The 22,895-nt window shown below is 45.9% G+C and overlaps 1 protein-coding gene across 4 annotated transcripts in view; it reads left to right on the forward strand.

The window, feature by feature from the left end:
• Positions 1–671: 671 nt before the first annotated feature.
• MAP3K3 (mitogen-activated protein kinase kinase kinase 3) overlaps positions 672–22,895 on the forward strand; it is a 67,865-nt gene continuing 45,641 nt past the window's right edge. For 2 of the 4 annotated variants that reach the window (XM_040989475.1, XM_040989476.1), the window contains exons 1-4: positions 672–1,031; positions 11,755–11,876; positions 13,419–13,511; positions 22,463–22,503. In XM_040989475.1, coding sequence (XP_040845409.1) covers positions 1,028–1,031; positions 11,755–11,876; positions 13,419–13,511; positions 22,463–22,503 — 260 coding nt within the window. In that variant the 5' untranslated portion in view covers positions 672–1,027. The remainder of the gene's footprint in view (positions 1,032–11,754; positions 11,877–13,418; positions 13,512–22,462; positions 22,504–22,895) is intronic. The other 2 variants (XM_040989477.1, XM_040989478.1) reach the window with 1 other exon arrangement.

The raw sequence follows: 22,895 nt of genomic DNA on the forward strand, positions 1-22,895 counted from the left end.
ACACCCGAGGAGCAACCCGGGATGGCGCGGAGAGACGGGCACGAGCTGGGCATCGCGCAGAGCCTAGACCCTGTCCGCCCACCCCCACGGCCCCTGCCGGGCACGGGAGCGAGCGGGTCGCCGGCCTCCGACACCGCCCGGCCGCGGAAGGCCCGAGGGACCCGGGGCCGTCTCCTCACCCAGCTCCTCCGGGAGCCGGTAGGGAAGCGCGCCAGCCCGCGCGCCGGCGGCGCCCCGGCTGACTGACGGGAGGTGGGAGTGTGGGCGGAGCCTCGCCCCCGAACTGTGATTGGAGCGACCCGCACCTCCCAGGGAGCGAGGGCGAGGCCGCCAGCGAGAGATGCGCAGAGCCGAGTGCTCAGAGTCGCCTTCTTTGATTGGTGCTGCCTCGGTGATTGGCAGGCGCTAGGCCGGCCTCGGAAGCCGCCTTAGCTTCGGCCATTGGCTTTCCTCAAGAGTGGGCGGGATTGGCTCTTCGTGTGGCGCTGATGATTCGCTGGCGGCCGAGAGTTAGGGTGTTGGGAGAGAGCCGGAGGGGGGCGATGGCGGGGGCTGCCGATTTCCTTCTCGTGATTGGCTGGTGAGGCGAGTCGGGGCGGCGCGAAGATCCAGCTGGCGCTGGCGATTGGCGACTGCCGGTATGAGTGACAAGCAGGGGGGCGAGCTGCGCGACCAGCGGTTTGTTTTTCGGAGCGTTCCTGAGGTGGAGAACGGTGGCCGGACGGAGCGACTGCGGGACTGAGGGACTTGGCGGGTGGACTGGCCGAGCGGCGCCGCCGAGGCCGGGCTGGGCCGAGCCCGGGAGCGCCGGGGATGTAGCGGGCCACCCTGCCCATGCCACAGTCCCCGGTCGCGGGCGGAGCCGGAGCCGGAGCCTGGGCAGGCGGCGGGGGCCCCGAGCGCAGCCCGCGCCCCCCGCGCGGAGCCAGGCCCGCTGCCGTCCCCGCCGCCCGGGCCCCCGGCATGCAGCTCCGGCTGCGGAGGTGACACTCTGGGATCTGAAGCCGCCGCCGCCGCCGTCGCCACCATGGGTGAGTGTCGCCACCGCCCCGGCCTGTGCCCGCGCTGCCTCGCGATGCCCCGCCCCGGGCTGAGGGGGAGGAGGACCCCGGGCCGCCGCCTGACAGGCATGGACAGCCCGCCGGGCCCCGGGAGCTGAGCGCCGCCGGCCGGCACGGCCTCCCGCCTGCCGGGCCGCGTCCCGGGGAAGCGGCGGCGGGCCCCGGCAGCCCCCCTTGCCCGGCGGGACCGCCCGCTCCGGGGCCCCCGCGAGCCCGCGCGCGAGCCCGAGGGCGGGGGAGCGGGAGCGCGGCGTGGGGCCCGGGCTGGAGGCTGCTGCAGGCCCAGCTGCCGCTGTGTCTTTCCCCTGATTTGCTTTTTTTTCCTGCCTGTGTCATTTCCTTCCCTTCGCTCACACTGGCCGGCCTGTGAGAGTTCCCGGGGCTTGCTCGGGAGCCGCGCGGGGGCAGGGCGTGGGGTGCACGCGGGGCTGCGAGCTGCACGCCCCGAGCCCGGGGCTCGCGGTGGTCGGGGCGCTGCCCGCTGCAGTTCACAGCCTGCTTTTTGGGGGGGCGCGAGGGGCGGGCAGCAGTCCGGCGGCAGTGTCTCACAGCTGTTATCTTTATCTTGCGGTATCCCTGAAATTATGTAACAGCGAAAGAAACACTCGCTGCACAAAAGAATCTCTACGAAATCACTTCCTTTTTGTCAGTATTTACAATTTCTGCCGTGAAGATGTAATCTAAGAAAAGCTTCTAATGTTAATGCCTTGCACACGCTGCGTCGGAACCATCACAGATGGCTGTTGGACTAGATTTAGAAGCAAAAGATCTTTGAAAAACCGCAACCGACTTTGCTTCTGTCGGGACAGGCGCTGTGGTACTGTTGACCTCAACAGCAAGTTTTGCAAAGCGATTTCTCCTGTCCTAGATAATAAAAGGGGACATGTCAGCGTTCATAAAGCCCCGAGGTGCTTCAGCTAGGATTTGCTGTGCCCTGTGGCAAGGTCAAGTTATCTTGGATGGCAGTCAAGTGGAAGTGCCCTGTCAGGCCCGCCACAGGTGCCACAGGTGCTTTTGTGACCCAGCTGCACACCTTGGCTGTGGATGAGTTGCCTTGTTGCGTTTCCGGCCGTCCTTGACAGGTTATGGGAAGGACTTGTGCGCAGGGGTCACTCCTAGTCTTCTGCAGAAGCCCTAGGGAACTTGGCTTAAAGGGACCCCAGGAAAGGCCTGCTGTCTAAGGATCCAATTTAACACACTGCACGTTTACTGTAAATAGGACCCAGAATTCCTGTTCTCTTTTATTCTTGTTCGCTTCAGTTTCCCTTGTGTTGCAGAATTTGAGCCATCGTCTTTGAACTGAGTTAGGAACCTGTGTTGCCACAGTCTTCCTAGTGAGTGTGCCGTTTGGTCCTGTGGTGGCAGCCTTCATTCCCAAAGGGGGTGGCGTGAAAGACTAGAAGGGGTCATTTCTCTGACTGGAAGACCAGGGGATCCAGGATATGTTATATTGGCTACATCTCGTCATGTAACACAGAAGTAGAGGTGAGCCTGTCATTTTAGGACATTCTTCAAAAAGTTGAAGTGTGTGAGTATGTGGAGAGACAGTGAGGGGAGTGAATGTATAGCAGGGTGACCACCAAAAGAAAAGGACCAGAATCTGTATTTTCCCTTGATCCTTGTTGTTCAGTTTACATAAAGAAGCAGATAGGGAGATGGGGAAATTAACTTGTGTGACGGCTGCAGTATGTTAGGAAATCTAGCTTAGGAATCCCTGCCTGGGGCCTGGCCTGGTAGCCAAGTGGCGAAGTACTTGCCTTGCATGCGCCAGGTTCATATGGGCGCCGGTTCCTGTCCTAGCTCCCTCACTTCTCATCCAGCTCCCTGCTTGTGGCCCGAGGACGCAGCGGAGGATGGCCTGAAGCTTTGGGACCCTGCACCTGCATGGGAGACTAGGAAGAAGTTGCTGGCTTTTGGCTTCTAATCAACTCAGCTCTGGCTGCTGTGGCCACCTGGGGAGTACCAGTGGATGGAAGACCTTTCTTCTCTTTCTCTCTATAAATCTGACTTTCCAAAAAAAATGAATAAATCTTAATAATAATAATAAAAAGAATCCCTTCCTGGGCTTGCTTCAGCACTTCCCTCATACACCATCCTCTTCCTGTATCACAGATGACCCTGACACAGGATCAGAGCAGGTTCTGAATTCTCTCAGATACTTGGCTCTTTGATCTGTGTTGGACTCAGTGAGGATGCAAGGATAAACGTGCATACATTCGTATGCGCACACAGCACACGCCTCTGAGATACTAGTGAAATACTAGTTTCCAGTTTGGTGATGCAAATCATAAAAATTGAGATTCCCAAAGTAGTTGTTTTGCTGTAGCTGCTATCCTTCTGAATGAACTCAGAGAAATGTAGATTTCCTAACATTTCGGCCATACTAGTTAAACTCCAGCCCAGTGTGAAAAGGACTAAGATCCCAGTACTCCCTCCTCTCGGGTTCTTTGATCAGTACTCATGTTGCCTGAGCTGTTCCAAGCCCAAGACTGAAAGCCTGTCGGGCAGCCTGGTCTGTTTTAAAAGCAGGTCAGGGTTTTTTTGTTGTTTTAATTAGCTGTTAGCCCCAGTTAATTTCTTTTCTTTTTTTTTTTTAAGATTTTAAAATTTTTATTGGAAAGGCGGATATACAGAGAGGAGAGAGAGGAAAATCTTCTGTCCGATGATTCACTCCCCAGGTGTCCGCAATGGCTGGAGCTGAGCCAGTCTGAAGCCAGGAGCCATGAACTCTTCCGGGTCTCCCACACAGGTGCAGGATCCCAAGGCTTTGGGCCGTCCTCGACTGCTTTCCCGGGCCACAGGCAGGAAGCTGGATGGGAAGCGGGGCCGCCAGGATTAGAACCGGCGACCATATGGGATCCCGGTGCATGCAAGGCGAGGACTTTAACCACTACGCTATTGTGCCAGGCCCCCTAGTGAATTTCTAATGGAAATGACCTTACCCTTTATAAACAATAGCGAATATTCTTTTGGCTTTAATACCATGTGGCTGTTTTGAAAACGAGGATTGACTGGTTATTTTCTCTTTGTTGCACTAGAATTCTGTCTCAGTTTTAGTAAATATAGTGGCAAATGATGTTACTAATACCTGAAACTAGTTTGCTAGTGCTTGCTTGATATATTTTTTTTTTTTTTTTTTTTGGTAACTGCCACTTGAAATTTAGCTGGATATATTACTAAAACAATAATTTGTAACAACTTGGGAATATTGCAGGAAACTGTATCAAAGCGAGGACAGGGTAAAGGAGGGCCTGGTTCTGATTTGGTAGCCTGGCTTGAAGTCATGATCACAATTTACCCTTTAGGGTTTCAAGGTGTTGGGAGCTCCCTGTTAGACTCGGTCAGTATGGCCAGAATTCCACCACCTGAGTAGACTCTGAATGCTTAGCAATTGCTTTGATTGAAACTAGGATCCCAGTTTAACAAATCAGCATGATATGATTATATTTCTGATGTTTGTGTTTTAAAGATTCATTTAGTTTTATTGGAAAGGCAGGTTTACAGAGGGAAAGAGAGGTAGAAAGATCTTCTATCTGCTGGTTTATTCCCCAAGTGGCCGCAATGGCGAAAGCTGAGCTGATTCAAAGCCAGGAGCCAGGAGATTTTTCCAGGTCTCCTACATGAGCAAGAAGGTCCCAAGGTTTTGGGCCATTATTTACTGCTTTTCTGGTCCATAAGCAAGAAACTGGAAGGGAAGTAGAGCAGCTGGGACACGAACTGATGCCCATATGGGATTCCAGCACATGGAAGGCAAGGATTTAGCCACTGAGCCATTGTGCCGGGCCCATATTTCTGATATTTTTTAAAAATAAAAGTTAGATATTTAAGAAACTAAATTTTAGACATATTTCCAACTGAACATCACTTAGCGAAATATATAAAGAGAAAGAAGTCGTTTTCTTGCTTTTATGTAAGCTGTCCATTTATTCTTTATTTGTTTCCTATGATTCATATGCGATATAAAACAGTGTGCCCACATTCTCCTGACAGGTGAGTAACCAGAGTCATAGAGGCAAATAAGCACAGCAGAGAATACTGTGTCAAAAGTATGTGAAAGTACACAGGAGGGACAGTTCATTCTGTAGAATCGGAGTCGGCAAATCCAATCGCATAGCCTCAAATCCTTTAGTTAATTTCATCAAACCAAAGTATGTTGATTCTTATGAGGAAGCTATGGGTTACTGTGTAAATATGTAATTTTAAATTTGGAACCATTAATTAACACTAAATGCCTATACTATATATCCTAGAAACAGAAAAATAAACATAAAATTTTACTTTGAGCTATAGAAAAGGTTTAACTGTGTTCTTGAAAGGAAAGTTTCTTGTGACGTGACATCCAGGCTGTGTTACATATGTTGTAAGTTGACATTTGCTAGGATGTGGACAGGGAAGAGGCAGTGAAAGCATGTGAAAAGCTGAGCCTGGTGCCGCAGGCTAGTGGCTAAAGTCCTCACCCTGCATGTGCCAGGATCCCATAAGGGTGCCAGTTTGAGTCCTGGCTGCCTGTAGGTCCCTGCTTGTGGCCTGGGAGAGTAGTGAAGGATGGCCCAAAACCTTGTGACCCTCTACCACGTGGGAATCCCGGATGAAGCGCCAGGCTCCTGGCTTTGGGTTGGCTCAGCTCCAGCCGTTGCAGCCACTAGGGAGTGAACCAACAGAGGGAAGATCTTTCTGAATCTGCCTTTCGAATAAAAATAAATAAATATATTTTTTAAATGAAAGTATGTGAAAAGCCATGAAAAGAAAGTAAAATCTGACACAGGAATAATCTGAAGCAAGGCTGTCCTGTGTGTGCAGGTATCTGGCAGGGCCTGGTAGACCCTTGCAAGATGAAAAAGCATCATTAATTAAATGGAAACGAAGGTTAAAATACGAGTCTGGGGATTTGCATCTATAGCAAGAAGAGAATGTGTGGCATAGCGAAGACATCTTGCAAGATGACACTGTTTACTAGAGGTCAAGGATCTTGTGGCAATTTTTCTGGGTTTTTCATCAAGGAACTTCTTTCTTTTTTTATAAAGATTTATTTTTATTATTTTATTTTTATTGGAAAGGCGGATATACTGAGAGGAGAGACAGAGAGGAAGATCTTTCGTCCGATGATTCACTCCCCAAGTGAGCGCAACGGCCGGTGCTATGCCGATCCGAAGCCAGGAGCCTCTTCCGGGTCTCCCACATGGGTGCAGGGACCCAAAACTTTGGGCCGTCCTCGACTGCTTTCCTGGGCCACAGGCAGGGAGCTGGAAGGGAAGCGGGGCTGCCGGGATAGAATCGGCGCCCATATGGGATCCTGGGCGTGCAAGGCGAGGACCTTAACGACTTGCGCCACCGCGCCGGGCCCAGTGGCTCAGCTTTTCAAATAAAATAATTAAAAATGTTTTATACATTTGTGGTTATGTACTTTGGTTTATATATTTTCCAGTCTTTTTTATGTATAAGCTCTATTCTGTTTATCTTTTTAGAAATATTTACTTATATTTTTATATGACAGGCAGATTTTACAGAGAGAACATCTTGCATCTGCTGGTTGACTACCCAAATGGCCGCAACGGCCAGAGCTGAGTTGATCTGAATCTGGAACTCAGGAACTTCTTGTGGGTCTCCCACATGGGTCAGGTGTCTCTTGTTGCCTTCCCTGCCCTGAGAAGGGAGCTGGAAGGGAAGTGGAGCAGCTGGGACATGCACCAGGGTGTCACAGGTGGAAGATTGGCTTCCTGTGCCACTCTATCAGCCTTGTTGCTTATCCTTTTACTCCAGAGCTTAAACACCTTGAAGCATCTTTTAAAACTTTCTAATGTATAATATGTGAGAAGTATTCATAAGTGGTTAATCATTAGTAAAAATTCATGCATAAAATTAAGTAGTAGAGTATGTTAGTGGCCTTCAGTCTTTTTCCATTGACTTTTTCCATCAATGATAATAATAGCCAATATTTTTTAGCATTACTATGTATTAGGTATCTTAAGAAATAAATTTTTTTTGGGCCTTTTAAAAAAATTGGTAAAAAAAAAAAGAAATATATTTTTTAAAAGATTTATTTATTGGAAAGTCAGATATACAAAGAGGAGAGATAGAGAGGAAGATCTTCTGTCTGATGATTCACTCCCCAAATGACTGCAACGACTGGTGCTGCACCAATCTGGAGTCAGGAGCCAGGAACTTCCTCCAGGTCTCCCACATGGGTGCAGGGTCCCAAGGCTTTGGGCCGTCCTCGACTGCTTTCCCAGGCCACAAGCAGGGAGCTGGATGGGAAGTGGAGCTGCCGGGATTAGAACTGGCGCCCATATAGGATCCTGGCATGTTCAAGGTGAGGACTTTAGCCGCTAGGCCACGGCACCGGGCCCAAGGAATATTTTTTTAGATTTATTTTATTTGAGTTACAGACATACACACACACTGGTTCACTCCCCAAAAAGCTGCAGCAGCAGTAAGGCCAAAGCCATGTGCTAGGAGCTTCATCCAGGTCTTCCATGTGTGTGGCAGGGTCCCAAGCACTTGTCCATCTTCCACTGCTCTTCGCAGGCCCTTGGGGAGCTGGAATGGAAGTGTAACAGTGGAACACAAGCCAGCACCCGTATGGAATATAGGTTTTACAGGCAGCAGCTTTACGCAGAACACCACAACACTGGCCCCATGAGAAATAATTTCTTAGTTTTATTTTCAACTCATAGCAGCTCTGTGAAAAATACATTTGTTATTTGTATTTTACAGATGAGGAAATTGAGATTTAAAAGAATAAGTGGGCCTGGCACAGTAGCCTGGTAGCTAAAGTCCTTGCCTTGCATGTACTGGGGTCCCATATGAGTGCTGGGTCCTGTCTGGGCTGTTCCACTTCCCTTCCAGCCCCCTGCTTGTGGCCTGGGAAAGCAGTAGAGGGTGTCCCAAAGACTTGGGATCCTGAACCCATGTGAGAGACCTGGAAGAAGCTCCTTGCTCCTGGCCCCAGATCAGCTCGGCTCCAGCCATTGTGGTCACTGGAGGAGTGAACCAATGGATGGAAGATCTTTGTCTTTGTAAATCTGACTTTCCAATTAAAAAAAGAAGAGAGAGAGAGAGAGTGTGTGTGTGTGTGTTTTAAGATTGGTTTATTTTATTTGAAAGGCAGATTTTCAGAGAGGTCTTACATCTGCTAGTTCACTCCCCGAGTGACCGCCACGGCCAGAACAGAGCTGATCTGAAGCCACAAGCCAGGAGCTTCTTCCAGGCATCCCATACAGGTGCAGGACCTTAGGATTTGGGCCATCTGTCACTGCTTTCATGGTCTATAAGCACAGAGATGGATGGGAAGTATAAGAGCTGGGACAGGAACCAGTGGCCATGTGCTGCTATGCTACTATGTGGAGGATTAGCTTTCTGCAGCACTGCACTGTGCTGCCTGAGAATAAGTAATTTGCCCAAGGCTTGCTTAATGACTCCAAAGTTTATATACGTGTTTTTAATTTTATTTCTTTAATGATGATTACATGGTTGATCAGGGTGGGGAGGATCAAGGTTTAGGGGAAAATTGGGTGAATTCATTGCTTCCAAATTTGCTATTTCTTCTTGTTGTTCCTGGGGGGCGGGGTAAGGGGGAAAACCACTCATGACTTAGCACACAACCCAGTACCCAGGGATGAGGAACCGCCACCTCATATCAACCCAGAGTCTCAGTGTGTACTTATTCCGAGGGTTCTGTCCAGGTGGCCTGGATAGTTCTGAAATGCTGCCGACTTGACCCATCTGAGGATGATGTCACCCTCCCAATGTCCTTTGGTTCCGTTCTCCGAGATTTTGTGTTGTCATCGTCCGGTTGGTTCTGTTCTGCTACAGCACCATGTGCTGCCCTATTCTCCTTTTACAACACAGAGCCTGTGTCCACTGCTCCACCTTTTTCATTCAAAGTTTACATTCTTGAATGATGTACTCTAAGAAGTTTCTCTTTGTTTTTAAAGTTGTATTTGTTTGCTTTTGTTTTTCTTGTTTGTTTTTTTTAAGAGGTATTCGTTTTTATTGGATAGACATACTACAGAGAGAGACAGGAAGATCTTCCATCAGCTGTTTCATTAACTTAAATAGCCACAACAACTGAAGTTGGGCTGATCTGAAGCCAGAAGCCTCTTCCAGGTCTCCCATGTGGGCACAGGGTTCTCAGGATTTGGGAGCAAATAAGAAACAAAGGGAAAGATCTTCGGTCCCTTGATTCACTCCCCAAATGGCCAAAATGGCCAGAGTTGAGCTAGTCTGAAGCCAGGAGCCAGGAGCTTCTTCCTTCATGGGTGCAGGGTCCCAAGACTTTGGGCCATCCTCCTCTGCTTTCCCAGGTTATAAGTAGGGAGCTGGAAGAGAAGTGGAGCAGCAGGAACATGAACAAGCGCCCATACGGGAATCCCAGTGCTTGCATTGTGAGCATTTAGCCATGAACTGTTGTGCCAGGTCCCGTTTTTATCCTTTTTAAGGCATGCTATACTGTAGCAGTAGTGATAATTCAGTTTGAATCCAGAAAGGAATGCCTAAAAGAAGCACTTAGGGCCCAATACGATGACCTAGTGTTTCTCAGACACATTAAGCCCTAATGCTTTCATTTCTTAAATTCTTGGTTGTAAAGTTAAAAAACAAGATGCCAAACAAGTTCCCTTTAAGAAACTTGTATGGGGCCTGGCGTGTTAGCACAGTGGCTGAAGTCCTCGCCTTGCAGGTGAAACAGATGAACAGATGGAAACCTCCTTCTAGGCATTTGTTCTCTTCCTTTTCTATATCACAGGGCGTGCAGGGCACCAAGGAGAAGGGGAGAAGTAACTAGAGTAATTGTACTTCTTGTATTTCCTGCTTTTCGTTCCTTTCTGTGGGGTATTAGAATATACCAAGGGACATAAAAGAGAAGAGGCAGGTCCCTTCTGTGGGTGAGTCTCTAAGTTGTGCCCCATGTCTGCAAGTGCTCAGTTGTCACCAAAGCAAGTATAACAACTCACCCCTTCCCTTGTGTTCCTTCCAGATCAACAGTTGTATGTATTTTCAACCTCTGAATGCTACTTGAAAGGGCAAAGATCTCTAAGAAAATTTTGTACCCATAAACTGGAAATTGCTGTGTAGTGAATCCCTGGGTCTCGTGTGCCCATTTGCTTAGTCCTCCGCCCACCCCTGCCCCCTGGCTGGTGTGTGAGGCAGGACGGTCAGAGAAGTGGGAGCAGGCCCCCCTGTGGTACACTTCACTGCCCCTCTTGGCAAGGCCACTCGACCATCTGCCTGGGCCTGGTTGGCTGATGCTCGTAAGTGCCCCCAGAAATGGCCATGTGCTGTAGCAGTTGGACTCTTGTGATCCACTGCATCAACCTAACACAGTGCCTGGCATTGGATTGGTCCCGAGGCCCACTTCCCTGAGCCTGTGGAAAACTTCTGGGCCTTGCTGCTCTTTCCCTTCTGTGAAGGCAGTGGGCACCTGAAGTGCTCTGGCTTCTCCGACAGCACGTGTGAAGTGTATAGGAACAGGATTAAACTTGAGTGAGCCCAGGAGTTGGAGCAAGCACAAGGTGCTTCTAAAGCACTTGTGCAGAACTTCTAATTTCGTTATATTTGGAGGTCTGTAAATGACGTTTTCCAAGTCATCTCTACTCCCTCTCCTATCTTTACTCCCAAATCAGGAACTCGAGCTACTCTAGCGTATGAGAACTCTCGTCTACAGTGCTAGTTCTTTAAAAAAAAATTTTTTTTTAAAGATTTATTTATTTTTATTGCAAAGTTAATATACGGAGAGGAGGCGAGACAGAGAGGAACATCTTCCGTCCGATGGTTCACTCCCGAAGTGAGCGCAAGGGCCGGTGCTGCGCCAGACTTCCTCCAGGTCTCCCACGCGGGTGCAGGGTCCCAAGGCTTTGGCCCATCGTCTACTGCTTTCCCAGGCCATAAGCAGGGAGCTGGATGGGAAGTGGAACTGCTGGGATTAGAACTGGCGCCCATATGGGATCCTGGCATGTTCAAGGCGAGGACTTGAGCTGCTAGGCCACGGCACCGGGCCCTACAGTGCTATTTCAAAAAAAGGTGATTGAAAGTAATGTCGTAATGTAGATACAGTGCATTACTTGGTCAGTTAAGGAAGAAAACCACTGGAACTGCCTTTTGACTTTCCTGTGGGAAAGCCTATGAACTTGTAAAGAGCTGGTGTGAGGAGGCATTCCAAGGCTAGTTATGTAAAGCAACTTCTGTTCGAAGTTACACCTGAGATTTTTGGTTGGTCTTTTTTAAAGTGTTCTTTCCTATACTTCAAGTTTTAAGAATAAGTCTTGCGCTGTCTGTCCTGTAATCAGCTCTATGAATTCGGGTGTTTTTTGGTTTTTTTTTTTTTTTTTTCAGTAAGTATCATACTGTACCGTGCTGTGTTCTTTTCATCCAGCTTCACCTATTTTTCCTGGTTGAGTTTCTCTGGCACTGGACAAATTGCTCTATTTGAGTGCCTCCCTTACTTGCAATGAACCAGTGAATATTACTGCCAGAAATCTGAGTGGAAGACTGTTAAAAATTCATTAAAATTCAAGTTGCCATAGCCTGACCTCAATTATCTACTTTTGGGAGGCATGGTCTGCGTGTGGTTATAATTACAGAGTCTGTCGTTTCACCTGGGGAGAACTGCCTGAGCATCAGATGTGTAATTTGTGGCAATGCGCTGCTGGTCTGTATTTAAGCATCTTATCCCATGTGCTCTCTTTCATCATTGCAGATGAACAGGAGGCATTGAACTCGATCATGAAGGACCTGGTGGCCCTCCAGATGAGCCGACGTCCCCGGGTGTCTGGCTATGAGACTGTGAAGAACAAGGACACAGGTCACCCCCATCGGCAGGTGGGTGCGCTTCTGGAGAGCTTAGCTACCAGGCTTGAGTGCTGTGGCCCATTCCTCTCACGGTCTGTTAAATGATGAAACTTACTTCTCTGGACTAACTCCATGATCTTGAGTCCCAAAGCTTTGTGTGTGCTGTTTCCTCTATGGAGAGTAATTCCTTCACTTATTATGTGGGCAGTATTCATAGAATGTTTTTCCTTTTTGATTATTTGGCTAATATTCAGCTTCATGATATTTAACTCAAGACAGTTTTTAGCTTCCTTACAGTAAATTCTCAGGAAAAATTAATTTTGGTGTTAGCTTATGCAAAATAATTAGGAAGGGAAACTTAAAATGTTGCCTAATATGTTCTGAAGGCCATAGTGGGTCCTTTTGTTGTTGTTGTTGTTGTTGTTGTTTACAGTCATTTCCACTCTTTGACTCACTTAGTTGAGAGAGCCTGTTTCATTGAGAGCCCTGTTGTTCTTTAAGAAAACATTTCTTTTTCGTTTTCATTCACATTTAAGCTTCAGACTTGTGACCTCTAACGTCATTTGCTTCTCTGTTTCTTGAGTACTTCGACCTGCTGAGAGGAGAGAATGGTAGGGTAGCGGGGTGGGAGGTGGCAGTTTGCATAGCTGGTGGGTAGCCATTGCTATCTCAGATGGCTGGGTTAGGCATATTTAATGAAAATTCGTGGGTAATATTCTCCTTGTGGTAGTCTTTGTTACCAGCTAACTTCCCTCTTCATTTGTACCATGCCTGCCGATTCTTCAGAAGTGCCCTTGGTTCCTAGAGAAAGTATGGGCCTTAGACATTTTTCTGTCTCAGATCTGCTAGAGTATTTCCTGCTTTTAAAAGCGGACAAGGGGATGAGTTTTTGTTTTATATTACAACAGAATTTTAGAGAGCTGCTTTTGCTGCTGTGATTATTTTTGTAGAACTGATAGACTAACGTGCAGACCCACTCTTGCAGTGTATTCATGCGGTCTGTTTAATCGTGTGGGTTCTTTCTTGCTGTAACTCATGTATATTCAAAGCCACTTTTGGAAGGAACATTTTACCAGAAGTGAGTCCCCTCCCCCACGCTTGAGCCTAATGACCTCACTTTCCTTCCTGTCTTCCTATGTGGAGTGTGCTTGCTAATGTTGCTCCAGTTAGATTTTTCTCCAAACTGGACTGTTAGCATGAATGTCAGTTAATGAGTAAAATGGGAAAGCATTCTTGAGTTGGAAGGCCTGAAGGAACCTGGCTGGGAAAAGAGGGGTGGAGTGGCCCCTGAAAGTTCCTTAAGGAGGATTTAGGTTTACCTTTTAGAAATCCTGTGTACGACCTGAATGCCGCTGTAGGAGAAGTGCTGGTCATTCCCTCTTGCTGCTGCTGTGGTGTTGGAGTGAGGTCCATAGTTAGGAAATGGAAGACTAAGAGAGAATTGACTGGCAGGACATAATCTTAATAAAAAAGAATTGGTTCTTTAGACGCACAATTTACTTGGCTAATGTCAAACTGTTTGTGTTGCTTGGAGGATACAAATTATTAACCTCAGTTTTTTTGTTTTTAAAGAAAAAACACCACACCAGCAACTCAGCCCTTCTGAACAGCCCCACAATAACAACAAGCTCATGTGCAGGGGTCAGTGAAAAAAAGAAATTTTTGGTAAGGACTCAAATACCCATCAGAGCCAAAATGTACTTTTAAATCTGCTACTCATGCTGAAAGAGTAGAATTGATTTCCTAGAGAAGTTGTTTTCGTGGATTTGTAGGGAACAGTGATTGATTATAAAAGCCCCTGTTATTCTGTCTACTACATTTTCTGTAAAACAGAAATGTCCTGTATCTGTACTATAGTGTGATACAGTGTGGTGGCCACTAACCAAAGAAAGTGAATTTTAAGTTGTATGTAATTAATTTGAATAGCCCCATGTGGCTAGTGGCTGTTGTATTGATTAGCACAAATGTATGCACTGTAGGGAACTGTTGAATTATTGGATAAGAAATTACCTATGTGTTTGGAGCTGCGTGGAGACTCGTTGGTGCGTTCATTCACACAGGTCCTGCATTTCTAGCGTTGTGAAAGCCCGTTAGTGGGATTCTTATCTCAGACGCTGTGCTAGGAAGAATGTGAAACTGAGGAGCCAACATAGCTGTTTAGGAATTGAAGCCTTGGATTTTTTGTTAGTATTTGGTAAAAAGGACAGTGATGACATCAAGATAGTTTTTCCTCTTTATGAAGCCAAGCTCTTAGAAAGTTCTGGGAAGTGTAGCAGATACCCAGCTGCAGACCAAAAGAGGTGTTCTTCAGAAAAGTCCTGCTAGCCAAGGGAGAGAAAGTTTCCATAAGTGTAGTATGTTTCTAGGAAATACGGGAAGCAGGCAGAGGTGAATGTGAGCTGAGTATAAACAAAGGAGACTGGCTATGTTAATAATCTCCTAAAGCAGGACCTCTTGATTTATAGCGTGAATTTGCATTTATTATTGTTCTTGTTAGTCTAGGTCTGAGGTAGAAATGAAACCATTTTCTTCATGATCAGTTCTTTTTTTTTTTAGATTTGTTTTATTTTTATTGAAAACTCATATATATATAGAAAGGAGGAGAGACAGAGGAAGACCCTCCCTCCAATGATTCACTCCCCAAGTGACAACAACAGCCAGTGCTGCGTCTATCCAAAGCCAGGAGCCAGGAACTTTCTCCAGGTCTCTCATGCGGGTGCAGGGTCCCAAAGCTTTGGGCCACCCTTCACTGCTTTCCCAGGCCACAAGCAGGGAGCTGAATGAGAGGTGGGGCTGCCGGGATTAGGACCAGTGCCCATATGGGATCCTGGTGCATTCAAGGCAAGGCAAAGACTTTAGCTGCTAGGCTGCCATTCCAGGACCCATGATCAGTTCTTATTCTAGAACGTCCATGCTTAGAAGGAGAGAGGCATGAAAAAATAAATCTAATTTAAATGGCAAGAGATGCCAAATTGGGCTAAAGATTCAAACTGCAGAGTCCCAGTTGAAAGTGACTGAGTATTTTGGCTATCTGGAAAGATTGTTTATTCAATGGTAGAATAATGTTGGTAGAGGCCAACAGCCCTTCAGTGTGAGAGCGATAGTGCTGGCTGCAGGGCTGCCCCGAGGTTGGCACAGCTTCATGGGGCTCAAGCTTGTCAGTGCAAGCAAAGCCAGAGGAGCTGTAGGTTCATTGACAGAATACATTTCCAGACTAAGGCCTGGAATAGCTGGAAAACCTAACTCAGTATCTTCTTGGCAGAACTTTAAACACCCTCTTCTCTAAGTAAAAAGCTTAGTAACTAATTGAGAGAATGAATTTGAAACCAAATAAGCATTTTGAGCAACTTGATAGGCAGTGAGGGGCTCAGCTATGAACTATTTGCTAGGAAGTAGATTCTGTGTTCTTCGTTTTATGCATTAGGTCCCTAGAAGCCCTGCAGCTTGGTGTGGAGCAGGCTGAACAATCTTCCATGTGTGGTTGGGGCCAGTGGACAATTTGCAAACCATGATATATTTGCAGCATCCCTTTAGCAGTCATGAACTCTCAGTTCTGTATCAGTGGATATTAGTTTTCTCTGGGAGCTGACTACTTAATGTAGTGAAAAGAAAACTGTCCAAGGAGAAAAGGTTGATAATCATTTGCCAGCAGAAAATTTCACTATAAAGTGCTTTCTACAACAGCAGTTTACAGCATCGATCAATCAAAATAAGCATGTATATGATACTTTACAGAGCTTTTACATAAAGGCATTGAGTAGAAACAAACTTTTTTTTTAATTCCAGTCCCAGTAATTTTACTATTTACAAGTCATTTAGCCTTTTTGAACTTGAGTTTTTTCCATCTGAAAAATAGAGTACCTACTTTGTCTACTACCTCTTAAGGTTGTTTTAAGCTCACAGACAGAAGGTGAAATATTTATTATCTTGTGAAATAAATGTAAAGATATTGTGTTATGTCAAGGTCTGGCACTGCATGTATGAACTTTGGGGAAACTCCAACAGTTTCTTACTAGAACTTTGCATAGTGTCAAAAACTAAAAAAAGTTCAGGTTTTTGCATCTTTATTCGATTGTCATTATCTTTATCTGGTGGGCCTTTGAGAATTTCTAAAGCTACCTTTGTTTCTAAAAATTTCAGTAGAGGAAGAAAGAGAGTCTTTGTTTCCATGAATTCTTGTTTTTTGAATTGTCTCAGAGTGATAGGTAGATGCTGGGACAGAGCCCAGAGTCTGGTCTCACTCTCCAGATGTTCCCCAGGGAGTGCTGCAGACTGGAGTTTGCCTTCTGCGGCAAGCATGGGCATCAGTTCCAGAGGAAGAGAATGCTAGGAGCTGTTCTCTTAGCGGGGTGATGGGGTAGGCAGACTGCCTTTGCTTTTACTCTCATCGAGCTACCTGTTTCGGACTTCCCTTTTCTTTGAAGGGTCGCACACCAGATGGGCTAGCTTCTTTGAAAATAAGACATAAAGCGCTACACAACCTGGGGTTACATTTTGTGAGGTTGATTTTTAATTATCTCCTCCACCGAGCTCTTACGGCTTTCCTGCATCGCAAATAAAATTTTTATTTTTTCTTGCTCTTTTATTTTTTTCATTTATTTCCAATTTTGTGTCAAAATGAGGTCTCCATTCCAAAAGGTGTGGAAACCATCAACATTACAGAGCAAATATGGTGTGTGGGAGCAATACAGAACCAGAGAGAGGGTAAGAGAGATGATAAATAGCTGAAGCTTTTACTGGGTCAGACCAGCCTACAAACCTTTCTTTAAGAAACATTGTGCGGTTGTCTTGGGTTACACGTTCAACCACTGAGTCTGGACTTTGAGATCATTTCTGCCCAAGTTTGGTGTTATCAGTGATTACTCCTGTTGCCCCCACCGAGTTTTCCCAAGGTTGGCTCTCACCTCTCGCCTCTCGCCTCACTAGATTGATTGTGATCGACACGGGACTTGTTTCTGCCAAGATCTGAATTTTGTGCTAGGACTTTTTTTCTCAGCATCACTGGTATCTCTGTATTCACTTCAACATGTGTCTGTAGTAACGCTTCTTATGCATACAAAATAAAGTCATGTTCCCAGGACCCTGGGACTCATAAGAAATACATGCAAGAAAGAAACTGAACTACCTAAATATATGGTCCTGTGACTACCTAAATATATGGTCCAGGGAGTGAAAGCTAAAATGAACTTGGGTTAAGGAGTTACAAAGTCATTTCAGGTGGAGGAGGCACTTGAGAGTTTAGTTGGCTGGATTGAAAGAAGGGTGGCACTCGAGCTAAGGAAATAGAGTGCTAAAAGGCCAAGGAGAAGGAATAGATGCAGCGTGTTTAAGGAAATGTGGTATTTGTCTAGTTAGGGAGCAGGGTTCCTGTGAGGAACCAGGGTGAGATGCTTAGATAAACTGAAGGAGTCTAAATTAAGATAAGATACCTGTGTCCCCCACCCCCCAGCAGAGTACCTGGATTCAAGTCGCAGTTCTTGATTCCTGACTCCAGCCTTGTACTAATGCAGACCCTGGGAAGCCGCAAGGATGGCGGTAATGTTGGGTTCCTGACACCCATGTAGGAGAACTGCACTGAGTTCTGGGCTCCATGCTTTATCCCAGCCCAGGTCCGGTTGTTGAGAGCATTTGGGAAGTAAATCAACAGATGGGAACTCATTCTCTTTGCCTTGCTGTCGCAATCAGTCGATCAATAATAGAAGATTTAAAAGAAAAGACTGTGGGAGGTTATTGCTAGAACTTAACATTAATAGGGCCTGGTGCGATAGCGTAGCAGCTGAAGTCCTTGCCTTGAACGTGCTGGGATCCCATATGGACCTCAGTTCTAATCCCGGCAACCCTGCTTCCCGTCCAGCTCCCTGCATGTGGTCTGGGAAAGCAGTGAAGGGTGGCCCAAAGCCTTGGGACCCTGCACCCACGTGGGAGACCTGGAGGAGGTTCCTGGCTCCTGGCTTTGGATAGACACAGCACTGGCTGTTGTGGTCACTTGGGGAGTGAATCATCGGACTGAAGATCCTTCCTCTGGAGTGAATCATCGGACTGAAGATCTTTCCTCTGTCTCTCCTTCTCTATATATATATCTGACTTTGCAATTAAGAAAAAAAAAGATGGTTACACTGTAGAGGAATGTTAAGTGGGTTGGAGCGTGGAGAGCATGGAGGTACAGAGAGGTAGCTTTCAGAACCCAGAACAGGGGAAAGGTCTCAACAAGAGTGATGTCTGAGAGAATGGCAGGCAGTCTCATACCAGAACCCTTGAGGGAAGAATTGGAACTCGCTGTCTAAAAGATTTTGGCAGAACTCAGACTGTATGGCTGAGAGATTGGTAGGAATAGCAGCCCTAAGAAGGGGAATGTTTCAGCAGGGTAGTTGATGTAGATACATCAACTGGTTGATAAAAAGAAGAAAACGTTTAGAGTGTATTTGGGGGGGGCGGGTATGTGTGTTGATTTTTGTAGAACCCTAATCCTCTTCCTGTAATTCAGAAATCCAAAGAGTATTGCAAACTAAGGAGTTTCTGTTTCTATAAAACTTGTAACAAATTCATTTGGCAACAAAACTTGACCAGTGTGGCCATAGTGTTATTTATAGTCTTGTTTTATTCTACTTACTGTGAATGCTTTTATGTTTTATTGTGAAAATTAGAGTATCTTGATGAAGCAGCTTGTATAATTTTAACAAAGAAGCCCCAAATCTCAGCGATTTTTATGTGAAGTACAGAAATGGTGAAGACAGAGTTCCAGTAGTCACTCGGTGTCCCTGTCTCAGGACATGTGGCCGCCCAGGAAGAGCGTATAGAGCGTATTGCTGTTCCTACTGTGGGTCAGAACTCACGGTCACAGGCTGACGTCAGGAAATGCAAGGGAGTGAGGGAAATACTTGTGAGCAATCCGCTTCTGTCATAGTTCTGCCTTGGGCCCCCCTCTCCTAGGGGACATGTCACATGGTCTCAGAATGTGTACCCTCTGCTCTGCAAAACCAAATCAGTTTGAGCAGCTTTGGCTGCAAGGGTTTCAGGTAAAGGATAATTGACCTGCATAATCATCATTGAGTACTTACTGTATTTCAGATGTTACTCTAAACTCTTTACCAAAATGTATCATTTAATTCATTTTAATAACATCGTGAGATAGGAACTGCCTGAGTTGCAGAGAGGTCGAATAACAAGTTGCAGATTACACATGGAGGTGTATAATTGGGTTTAACTAGTATTTGAAGCAGGCAGTTTGACCCATGCCATGTTCTTCACAACTAAAATGTGTCGCCAATATGTGGCAGGCAGATAAAGCTATGCATCAAGGCTGGGGGATAGGAATTTGGGGAGCATCTCTTTAGAGATTGACCAAGTTTATTTCCACAAGGAATTAATGTGAAGGGAGGAAGAGAAAACCTGAAAGCCAGATGTCAAGGCATGGTTATCATTGCGGGGTTGGGGTAGGATAGAGCCTGGAGAGGGAGGAAGGACCAGTGAAGAAACAGAAGTGGTTAGATATGTGGCTGATTCCTTGACTTGGATAGAATCACAGTCCTCCGAGGAGCACCTGACCAGAGGGGTTAAGGAGAATGGCTGGCCGGAAGGAATCGAGTGGGATTGTCTTTATCTGAAGGTTCCTTGTACATGGCTTTTTGTGGTCAGCCTGGCAGGAAATGCTGACTTAGGAGCTCCGCGGATCAAGTGCACCAGGTGGCCCATGGAGGCCTGTCGGGCCTGCATCCTCCTCTGGAAAGGCTGCTGTGTGTGCATCAGAGACGCCATCTGTGTGGACGCTGCTTGTTGTTTACTTGGTTACTTGATTCGTCTTAAGGAGGGCTGGCTTGTGCATGCCTTAAAATGAGTGCTTAATAAGTTATGGCCATCATGAAATGATTTACTTCCTTTAGTCCTGCAAAGGGTTTGAGAAAATTCCTTAATGGTGCATCCAAACAGAATGTTCTCCTAGTTTAAGAATGTGTGTTACTGGGGGAATCCCAAAGCCTATGAAACTGTGTCACAAAATGAAATTTAATTAAAAAAAAATGTGTGTTACTATTGTGTGCTTTTATAGTAAGTTCTTTTAATAATAATTTTTAAATATTAAAATCTGGGGCTTGGCCTGGTAGCCTAGCGGTTAAACCTTTGCCTTGCATGCAATGGGATCCCAAATGGGTGCCAGGTCCTTTCTGGACTGCTCTGCTTGTAGCCTGGGAAAACAATTGAGAACAAAGCCTTGGGACCCTGCTCCCATGTGGGAGACATGGAAGAAGCTCCTGGCTCCTGGCTTCAGATCAGCTTAGCTACACTGTTGCAGCCTAGCAGATGGAAGATCTTTCTGTCTCTACTTCTCTCTGTAAATGTGCCTTTCCAATAAAAATAATCTTTGAAAAAAATTAAAATCTGATTAAAACCCACAAGAAAAAAAAAGAGGAAGTCTGAATAAACTATGAACTTTAGTTAATATATCAGTATTAGCTAATGAATTATAACAAAAAGAAATGTGTCCCCTACAGATATAGGGGAAAAAGGGGAAAAAAAAAAAAAACAAGAGCTAAAACATATGTCCCATGTCCCACCCACTTTCCTCCCTTGACCCTACCCTAATCAGGGGCCGGCATTCTTTTCAACTATGCAAATAATACTAAAAATAAACTTTTTTTTTTTTTTTTAAAAAGCAATGTGCCATATAGAGGCCAGCATGGTAGTATATAGGCTAACCCTGTGTCTGTGGTGCTGGCATCCCATATAACCACTGGTTTGGGTCCCCACTGTACCACTTCCAGTGTGGCTTCACCGCTTATGGACTGGGAAAGCAGTGGAGAGTCGTTCAAGTCCTTGGGATTCTGCATCCATGTTGGAGACCTGGAAGAAGCTCCTAGCTTTGGATCAGCTCAGCTATGGCCACTATGACCATTTGGGGAGCAAACCAGAGAATGGAAGGTCTCTATCTGCCTTTCAAATAAAAATAAATTTCAGAAAAAAAAAGTGGGGGATATAGCTCAGGGGTAGAGCATTTGACTGCAGAAAAAAAAGGTGCCATGCAATGTAGGTGTTTGACAGTAAGAACTATGTCTGTAAGAAGGACATATGAGAACTCTGTTCCGTTTGCTTAGTTTTTCTGTATATCTAAAATATTTTAACAATAAAATACATTTGAATATAAGGAGAGATGTACTCGTTGTCTCTCTGTGTCACTATACCTTTCAAGAAAATAGTAAGTAAGTAAAAGTTGAACTTTCTTAGTAGGTTTTTTGAAAAAATAGTTGTGGTGGTTGTTTTTAATAAAACTGTATAGTAACATGAAATGAGTTTTAGTTGCTGCTTACAATTTATTTACTTAGAAAGGCATAGAGACAGATGGACGGGGAAAAGTCTTCCTGCACAGGTTTACTCTCCAAATGCCTTCAGTTTCTCAGTCCGTCTCCTACGTGAGTTGCAAGGACCCACTGACTTGAGCCATCCCCTCCTGCCTGCTAAGGTGTGCATCTGTTAGAGTTGGGGGTAGAGTCAGGACTTGAACCCAGATACCAGATGAAGGTGTCACACGAGATTTATTGGAATGACATATTTACAGAGAGAAGAAACAAAAAGATCTTCCATCCACTGGCTTACTCCCCAAGTAGCAGCAACGGCCGGAGCCAAGCTGGTTTAAAGCCAGGAGCCAGGAGCTTCTTCTGGGTCCCCCACACAGGTGCAGGGTCCTAAGGCTCTGGGCCGTCCTCACCTGCTTTCCCAGGCCACGAGCAGGGAGCTGGAAGGGAAGTGGAGTAGCCAAGGCATAAACTGGTGCCCATATGGGATCCTGACGCTTGAAGAGGGAGGATTAGCTAATTGGACAACTGCATCAAGCCCTATCTAGTATTTTAACTGCTACACCAATACCCCTACCCTTAATTAATATCTTGTTAACAAAATAAATGTAACATCTTTCACTTTTAATTTCTAATATGGTAATCCTCAGTTAGCTTTTATAGGACCTCTGTGAGTATAAGGGCACTTCAAAAAGTTTGTGAAAAATGAAAAAAGAGGTTTATTTTGGTGTAAAAACTTTTGAAATCTATACGTATGTTTTCCAAAAGTTCATGACAAATTTTTATGAAACCATGGAATTTTAAGAAATATTGTATACCCAAATAAACAATTTTAATTCCATTTTTCATTAACTTTCTGAAATCACCTTGTGTGTTTGGCCCCATTCTACAGAAGGAAAAACTTAAGACTCACAGAAGGTAAATCATGTGACTATTTTAGCCAGAGAGTAACAGCAGAGAGATTTCTTTTTCTGTTCAGTCACATCAACCAACCAGGAGAGAAATCTGAAATCTAGGCCAGGAGATGATGTGGTAGGACAAACTCCAAAGCCAATTGTAGGAGTAGAGAATGCATGCAAGTTAGAGCGTAGCAGCTCGGCTGGGGTACCCACCTAGGACTCTTGGCCCAAGAGCCTTGTTGCCCCAGAGGTTAGAACTGAGAATTGTCATTCCAGAGAAGTTGGAAGCGTCTTCTGGAAGCATCAGGAATGTTTGGCTCATGTTGGTGAAAGGGCTGCCCAGGGGCTTACCTGGGAAAGGCAGCTTAACACTCACCAGAGAACTTTCTAACTTTGTTTTTTGTTTTGTTTTGTTTTTCTTTGTTTTTCACAGAGTGACGTCAGAATCAAGTTTGAGCACAACGGGGAGAGGCGGTAAGTCTGCTTTCTGGCACTTGTGTTTGTGTGTTGAAGTTCTCAGAAGGCGTTCGGACTCACCTAAGCCAGTCTCGTGTGGTGAACCCCAGGGTGCTGCCTGCTGGCTGGCGGGAGAATGGACACCCACTAACTGAACCTTTCTTCTAGTCTTAGAATTGAAAGTCATTTCAACTGCTGATGTTTTACTGTTCTGCTGTGTCTCACTACTGAGAGTTCTGCCATCTGGCTGGAGCTCCTGGTGTCCTCATTTACGGCCTCCAGACACAGTGACACTGTTACCTGTTGACGCTAGAGGGAGAGCAGGATTCCCTGGGATGTGACGTTTCTGGCTCCGCTCACATCCAGGGAACAGGTTGGTGGTCTGGAAGTTTCCTTGTGATGCCGTGAGG

Source organism: Ochotona curzoniae, unplaced genomic scaffold (assembly GCF_017591425.1).
Source record: "Ochotona curzoniae isolate NIBS_2020 unplaced genomic scaffold, NIBS_Ocur_1.0 contig_523, whole genome shotgun sequence".
Lineage (NCBI taxonomy): Eukaryota > Metazoa > Chordata > Mammalia > Lagomorpha > Ochotonidae > Ochotona > Ochotona curzoniae.